The sequence below is a fragment of the Lineus longissimus genome, chromosome 9 (assembly GCF_910592395.1).
Source record: "Lineus longissimus chromosome 9, tnLinLong1.2, whole genome shotgun sequence".
NCBI lineage: Eukaryota > Metazoa > Nemertea > Pilidiophora > Heteronemertea > Lineidae > Lineus > Lineus longissimus.
In genome coordinates this window covers 7,082,607-7,091,059 of record NC_088316.1, presented here as the reverse complement: position 1 = coordinate 7,091,059, position 8,453 = coordinate 7,082,607, and the positions used below count along the sequence as shown (strand labels likewise).

General features: G+C 45.3%; 1 protein-coding gene across 1 annotated transcript; it reads left to right on the top strand.

Annotated features, from left to right (window-relative positions):
- Positions 1-3,323: 3,323 nt before the first annotated feature.
- LOC135493595 (uncharacterized) lies at positions 3,324-5,031 on the top strand. Its single transcript, XM_064781048.1, has 2 exons — positions 3,324-3,641; positions 3,994-5,031. Exons 1-2 carry the CDS (start codon positions 3,324-3,326, stop codon positions 5,029-5,031), a joined length of 1,356 nt encoding a protein of 451 aa, XP_064637118.1.
- Positions 5,032-8,453: the final 3,422 nt, after the last annotated feature.

The window sequence follows — 8,453 nt, the reverse complement described above, 5'->3', positions numbered from 1 at the left end:
TATAGTGATGACTATTTTCATAAGATGCAGAGTAGATCAAATGGATTTTGTGATGGGAGGCCCGCTCGCGAAAGTTCATGCGACTAGGTGCAAACGCCCGTAAAATACCTGGGAACAAGGTGCTTAATGAAGATAAGGAAAGTAACCTTGTCCACCCGCTACATCAAGCACACGTATGATGATCTACGTACATTCTACATGGAATGACGCTGCGGCATAAATTATGCCAAATATGGGAAACAAAATGGCGTCACCTGGTGTGAAAAAATAAATCGCTTGGTCCCGACTCCCACTCCGACTATGGGTGATTCTCATTTTCGTTATCTACGTCATCGAATTCAGTGGGATTTCCCCGCGGAGAAATCTCACTCGCTTGAAAAAACAGGAACTATTGCTCTGAGTCGTAAGTGATCTCCGACTTCAAAAAAACAATATTTGGTAGAAATGTTTGATTACAAATTCTACCTAACAGCTGACTACATTACGAGATTACATGAGATGCGCACGCATATCGACCCAGAACGCAATTCGACGCGCAAGATCCAAGATGGATGCAACTCTTTTCTAAAGAGTTCTTTGTTCGATTGTTTTTACGTTTTTTAGAGCCGTTTCTCTTCTCTGTGGCGAAGAGGGGCTCACGTATTTTCAGGTTGGTATCTTTAGATCACGGGGGACCGCGGTCGCCTTTTGGTTCCAGTCTATTCGACTTGGTGTGATCGTTTTTTGGTGTGGCGTTACTCGTACGCGGGTAGAGGTCGCCCGCAGTGCAGCAGCCTCGTTTTCACTTTGCCGCGATTTGTTACAAACACGTGAGCAGAAGCCTGGTTTACTGTCACTTTGGTCTACAAAAGACTCTGTTACCACTATGAACAGTGAGTTTAACCTTGCGGATGCTGTTTTCCGCGATGACAAGGGTAAGGCACCCAATCATCAATTCTCGTTTTCCTCAAAGTCGTCACCATGTGATGGGCAGACAACTAACACTGCAGATTGTGACTTTTCAGGTCCCAACATGGCCGACAAAAGCAAGGCCCCCCCTTCTGCGGCGATGGGTAGTGCTAACGACATGTTAGACTCGGTGCGACGTAAGAAGAGGAAGGCTGCCGAGATGGAGCAGGAAGATCAGGAGTTGACTGAAGAGTTCGGTGACGAGGGCGAGCTACATGACCATGATGACGTGGATTTTGAGCTTGACAAGCTCCTCGATGATGGCAGTGCCGATGACAGTGAGCAGGTTGAGGATGATCCTCTTTTCCTTGAACTTTTACAAGCGTATAAAGCTCAGGAGGAGGAGGTCGGCCCCCCCATCATGGAAAAGTTTGGCACCCTGATCAACAACATGTTCTCATCAAGGATGCAGGACGAGCAGGCAAAGGTACTTTGTGAGAAGTATGTCAGGCCAGAGAATTGCCCCAGTATGGTGAATCCGCGGATTAACCAGGAGATCTGGGACGCCATCGTACAATCTCCCAGGATGCTCGACATCTCCATGAGCAAGGTGGGAAACAAGATTGTCAAGAGTGCTTTGCCCATTGTAAAGTTAGTGGACATTCTCTACGAGACCAGACAAAGCAAGAAGATCCCCGATACTGGGCTGGCTATCCTACTGGCAATGGATGCGTTGGCCATTGCTGGCAACGCACTGCACGAGCTTAACGTGCTCAGAAGGCAGGCTATCAAGCGGGTTCTACCGGAGAGGGCACAGAAGCTAGCAGGAAAGGTGAAAGAGGAGACGGCACTGCTGTTCGGCTCTGACCTCCAACAAACAATGAAGGACATTGTCGAAGGGGAGAAGCTAGGACTTTGTCTCGAGCCAGCTCGCCCGAAAAACTTTGGGCCTCGACACAATGCAGCGGCTAGAGGTCAGCGTTTCGGTCAGAGAGGTGGAGCGTACTGTGGTAACTATACCCAACGCAGCGCTGGGTCGGGGGACTGGCACAAGGGTGCCCAGTCGCGCCCCCACTATGCTCAGCAGAGGAGCAGAGGTTACCAGCCCAAGAACCTAAAGAGAGGCAAACCCCAAGGAGGGAGCAATGCCTCAGCCCAGCAGAAGAAATAGTTGGGGTAGGTAAGCGTGGTAAGTTTGATGAAATTCTGGGGCTTGCTGTGGAACGGGCTCAACTGGCGGTCGAGGGTTTCAAGGCAGGTAGAATCAAGCAATTTCTCCCCTTTTGGAGAACAATGACATCTGACTCTCAGATTCTCATCAGATCTCGGGGGTGACCCTGGAATTCGACCAGATCCCTGAACAACGGTTTATACCAAAACCTTACAAATTTGATCCAGATAAATTAAGACGCATTGATGACAAGATTAAATCGATGTTGTCCAAGGCCATCATTGAGCCTACTTGGCATGAGCCAGGGCAATTTATCTCCAATATTTTCACCAGGGATAAGAAGGATGGGGATATTAGGGTCATCCATGATTTATCTGAGCTTAATGATGATATTACCTACCACCATTTCAAGATGGAAACCTTCCAAGCCGCCCTTGACCTTGTTTTTCCCAACTGCTTCATGGCCTCTATTGATTGGAAAGATGCCTACTTTTCTGTCCCGGTCAGGAAGGGGGACAGGAAGTATCTGAAATTTATTTGGGGTGGTAAACTTTTTCAGTTTACAGCACTCCCAAATGGGCTTAGCTCAGCTCCACGCATTTTCACCAAAATTACTAAGGTAATGTTGGCGGAGTTGCGGAAGAGAGGCCATCTCATTACATCGTTTATTGACGACTCCTTCCTTGTAGGTGATGAGAGCGGTTGTGAAGACAATGTCATGGAGACAGTGAATTATTCTGAAGAATAGGGCTGGGTAGTTCACCCAGTCAAATCTAGGTTCAAGCCTGCTCAACAGCGTATTTTCCTTGGTTTCATCATCAACTCAGTGCTGATGATTGTGACTTTGACAGAAGAGAGAATTCAAAAGATGTCCGCTGTGGTGGAGAGGCTTTTGAACCAGCGGGGTAGAGTTACTATTAGGAGGCTGGCTGAAGCCATTGGCTTGATGGTTGCTAGTTTTCCAGCAGTGGAACTTGGGCAACTCTACTATAGGACCTTGGACAATTTCAAAACACAGTGTTTGAAGCTCAGTAGTGGCAATTTTTAGGCAAAACTTGAGATCCCGCAGGTTTGTAGGGGGGATTTGGCCTGGTGGAAGAGCAACATTGCCACAACATCAGCCCCGATTACCAGGAGACCACCTGATGTAGTTCTTACCTCTGATGCATCCCACATTGGGTGGGGTGGCACTTGTCAAAATAGAGAGACAGGGCGTAACTGGGGTCTAGAGGAACGTACTAGGCACATTAACCAGCTAGAGATCATGGCAGCGCTCTTCACCATAAAAGCGTTCTGTACTGATGCATTTGATCAGCACATCCTTATCAAGAGCGTTAATACTACCACGGTGGTTTACATCAACCATATGGGGGGTAGGAAGAAGGAGTGCAACGCTACTGCCAGAGAGCTGTGGATGTGGTGCACTGAGAGGAAGCTCTTTGTTACAGCTACTTATTTGCCTCGTGCACTCAACGTGCGAGCAGATGCAGAGAGCTGTGGATGTGGTGCACTGAGAGGAAGCTCTTTGTTACAGCTACTTATTTGCCTCGTGCACTCAACGTGCGAGCAGATGCACAGAGCCGTACGTACCATCACAATGGTGAATGGTCTCTAGACTTTATGGTATTCAGCTGCATAGCTGAAATATGGGGTATGCCACAGATTGATTTGTTTGCTTCCCGGCTAAATTACAAGGTTAAGCCTTATTACTCGTGGCAGCCTGACCCTGACTGTGAAGCAGTAGATGCATTCTCAGTCTCATGGGAGGGCAGGTTTGTTTATGCCTTCCCACCTTTCTGTCTGATTGGGAAAACGCTGAAGAAAATTCAGGCAGACGGAGCAGTTGCGATCATTGTCTTCCCCTTATGGCCGACACAACCTTTGTTCACGACAGTAAGCAGATTACTGATTGATTCTCCTGTTCTACTTTACAGCAGGGGACCACTCATCAGCCACCCGAATCCGGAAAAAGTAAACAAACTGCCGGAAATGAGACTGGTGGCAGCCTTGGTCGGGAATCAGGAGAGACTGATGAGGAGCTCGATCACATTGCCAAGGACGTTCTTTCGGCAGCATGGCGGGATGGAACGAAAAAGCAATACAATGGTTACTTGCTTAAATGGTTCACCTTTTGTAACGAACGGAACTGTGACCCCATGGTTCCGGATGTTAACCTAGCCCTACGTTTCCCGACTTCCCTATATAAAAAGGGACTGGGGTACTCAGCGATAAACACCGCTGGGTGTGCTTTATCGGGCATTATCACTGTTGATGGAAAGCCGTTTGGGACTATTTATGTGGTGAATAAGTTCATGAGAGGCTTGTTTAATCTTAGGCCTGCGCTGCCTAAGGCAGTGGTGACTTGGGACGTTTCTGTGGTTCTAGCACACCTCAGGTCTCTGTCACCTGTGACAGAGCTGTCCCTAAAACAGCTTTCCATCAAAGTGGTAATGCTCATGGCATTACTTACCGGGGCCCGGTGCCAGACACTGCATCTAATAGACATCAGAAATATATCCTTATCAGAGACCGTATTAAAGATTCGCTTTGGTGACTTGCTGAAGCAGACAAGACCTTGGTTTCAGCAAGAAGAGCTTGTTATCAATGCTGATGCGCCGGATAGGCGGTTGTGTCTATGTGCAGCTCTATTGGAGTATCTGAAGCGAACGGAGTTCTTGAGAGGCGAGCATAAAAGCCTGTTTATTAGCTCCATTAAGCCTCATGGACCAGTGGCTAAGGACACTATATCCAGATGGGTGAAAGAGGTGATGAAGGAAGCAGGTGTGGACACCGATATATTTAGCCCGCATAGTGTTCGGGGTGCTGCAACGTCTAAAGCCAAGCTAGCTAAGGTAGCCATAGCTACTATATTGAAAACTGCAGGATGGTCTGGGGAAAGGACATTTGCTAAATTCTACGATAAGAAAATTGTTCATGAGGGACAATTCGGTGAGGCTATCTACAAGCAATAGGCAGTTTTTTGAAGTAGTGAGTTGGACAATGTTGTAAGTGATTCAGTCACTAGTCTTTTCTCAGGTTTTGGCTAGATGGTGGCAAAGGTTGGTGCCTACACTATATAGGGGGAGACGCTATATAGTTTTTGTGGCTAATTGTAATTGTTATGTTTTGGATTACATTTATGTAGATTCTTTATGACATGTAGACAGGTTACAGGTTAGGTCTGATGTGAAGGACTCAGCTAGGTTGGTCTATGTCATCTTCGAGTTAATAAAACAGTTGTTTTTTCAAGGAACATTGGTGTGTCTTATGTTTCTTGTGTTTATTTGGCTGATTGGTGCAACTTTGAATTCTCATGTAATCTCGTGAAGTAGTCAGCTGTTAGGTAGAATTTAAAAATTAAACGAGACTTACCTGTAAGGTGAAGTTTGATTATAATTCTACCTATACAGCTGATGAATGGAGAGATTACATGCCCTCCCTGTTTGCTGGGCCCTCCTGGTAATCTCTCCTTGGGTTGCTTGCACCAAAATCAGCTGGTTTAAGGTTGCATTCTGGGTTGATATGCGTGCGCATCTCATGTAATCTCTCCATTCGTCAGCTGTATAGGTAGAATTATAATCAAACTTCACCTTACAGGTAAGTCTCATTTAATTTTTAAATTTTATGTCATGTCACTCTTTGGTCGGCGTTGCGAAAACACGGAACGGAACGGAACGGAATAATGTTACGTAAAAAGGCAAGGTTGAGCGCTCAAAATATAGTTCCAGGTTTCGAGTTTATTTTTGTGGTCTATTTCTCAGCTACATCGTAGCTAAGAGTGAAGTGACTAACGAAGAGTCCATTCTTAGCCATTTAACGTCGCGATGAAGTAAATTCTCCACTGCTCATGAGTTAAAAATAGTGCACTTTGAGGCTCATTTCCGAACCCCCTTACGATTGTTGGCGCGCTTGTCACACAGCAGCAATGGCAGACGAAACATCTTCCAGAGAGGAGAAATTCTACAAACGATTTTGGGAAAGTTAGGCTATTCAACTATCATGATTTACCTGTGATCAGCTACCCATGTGTTTGTTGTCAATAATGATGTGTGCATTAGGAGAATTTCGTCTTGATAAGGTGTTTATTGGACCCGATGTTCCCGGCCGACTGAACAGGAATGACAGATTCCAATGATCCATGGACCATGTCATGATCATGTCTTGACATGCATGCCACCTGTTTACGCGGCCTATTTAGGTTATTTCCTCTCTTATACTTCAATAAGACCGCAGGCCTTCCTCCTATAAATGTTTTTTAGTTCACAAGTACATGCTGATCCTCCTAAATTTTGTTATGCGGTGCTGTTGAAGTGGCAAAAAAAATCCGACAATAGGCATCTAGTGCAATGTAGTGTATACTATGATTGCATGTATTTGGTATCTAATTCCGGACAAGGGGAGACATGCTATGATATGGCACATGTTAGGGCTCATGGCTTTCACCTTTGCATGATATTTCGGTTTTTTTCTGACAAAATGTTGAACTCATCATAGTTAAAGGTGAACTGTCAGTTTGCCAACAAAATAGCTATAATTGACTTTCTTTTGTATATAAGTTCCACTAGAATGCGTCCTTACCAGTTTTATGCATAAAAACAATGGGCACAATGATTTATTAGGCCTTTTTTGTAAGTACCTCGCAAAACGCACTCGATCCAAGCTGCGAATCTATTAATAGCCCCGAGACGTCATTCCTAGAACGTGTGCTGGGATCCACTTCGAACCAAGATGGCGACCAATGAGGAAAATTCGAGTGATGAAAGCGACTTCAGCGAAGATTCTGACGACACTACGCTAGGTTTCATTGATTATGGGGATGAAGATAACGAAGGAGATGGTGAAGAACAAGCAGAACCTATTCATTTTGGACCATATATGTTTGAGTCTCTAGTTGAGGCCGATGAAGGCGCAGTCGAAGTGGACATGGCTGAAGATGCGGATGATCAGAGATGGCGACTGGACACTGATCGTTTGGGAGAATGGTATGCCTATATTTTTACACGTAGCCAAGGCCAACAAGGTTTCCAGGGTGTCGGTGTGTCAAGTTAATTCGCCATAACCATGTTATCAAGGACGTGCAGTAGGGTTTCATGCAATTTCATGATTTAGCCTATAAGGCTGCGCCTACACACAATCAATGCACGACAATTGACATGCATACCCGGCCGGCCTTGCCAGGTCATGACAACACTGGACTCAGCATTTCCAACACAGTTGAGCATGAATGACCAGTCCTCATCATGATCGATGAGAGGACCAAGGATGGTGTACTGTAGTGTAGGGCCAGAGTCAGAGATGAAGATTGAGGGTCAAGTCCGCCCCTCCATCATCAGGGGACAGAATGGGATGAACAAATGAAGTAACTAGCATATTGATTGATTGATCTCTGTTTCATTTGTGTTTTATTTTTACATGTATATTACAAAGCATAATATATAATATCTGCTACCCTACTATATTTTCATGTGCACATGCGGAAATTGCCAGACAATGCCCACTGTGAGAGAATGTTGTTGCTGCATGGAAACAGAACAAGTTCCAAATAAAATTGCAGAAATACATTTGGTAGAGGATGTAAATAATGTGACTCCCAACTGCATAGTCGATCATCCCGGATTTACTCCTGTATGCCTCAGCCCCTGGTCTCTACAAACTGCTTGGCTGTTCTACAAACAGCAGTATGGAAGCAAAGCCTTCAATGGGCCCTCCAATGCCAAGTACAGGCACATCGCATATAGACAGCTGGTTCGTTGGTGTTGGGGATATGTAGGTAAAGACAATAGAATTATTCTGCCGTCATGTGCTGTAGCATGCATACGGGCACACTACCCACCACCAGGACAGGAGGAAGACTTCCAGTTTCGAGGGTATATGGCTTCAGGTGTTAAGCATCCAGAACTGTGATGAGGAACATTCAAATTGTGCTATTGCTGAAGCGAGACTTGAATCCTGCAACCGCATCACTGACGTTTGGCTTCTTGAACTGATCACATAGCGGTGGAGGCTCTTGTCGGCTTGGACCCTTCTGTTTGGTTGTTAGTAACTCCATCATGTTCTGGAAGCATTCCTCTACATAATCTGGAAGTGTAAATAGAATACAATACGTAACATGGTATATAAAAGATAGCCAATAAATGTTTTATTTTTTCTTACATTGTTCTATGCTTCAGTTATTTGACAAATGTAGGGATACCATAATGGTTGTGAAATGGTAAGACCCGGATTGTGACATGGTATGCAAATGGTTAGTCTTACCGTATGTTGCTCCAACCAAGATTTTCTTGACAACATATCCTCCAGTTTTATACTTAGGAAAGTCGATCCTATATCGGCTTTCCCCGGCCATGGTTGCTGCTTGTGGGCGTCCCGCATTTTCATTATAGTGGAGAGCAGC

Coding starts and splice junctions, on each gene's coding strand:
- LOC135493595 (XM_064781048.1), top strand. CDS start 3,324: ATGGCAGCGCTCTTCACCATAAAAGCGTTCTGTACTGATGCATTTGAT. Junction 3,642..3,993: donor GCGAGCAGATGCACAGAGCC/GTACGTACCATC, acceptor TCTACTTTACAG/CAGGGGACCACTCATCAGCC.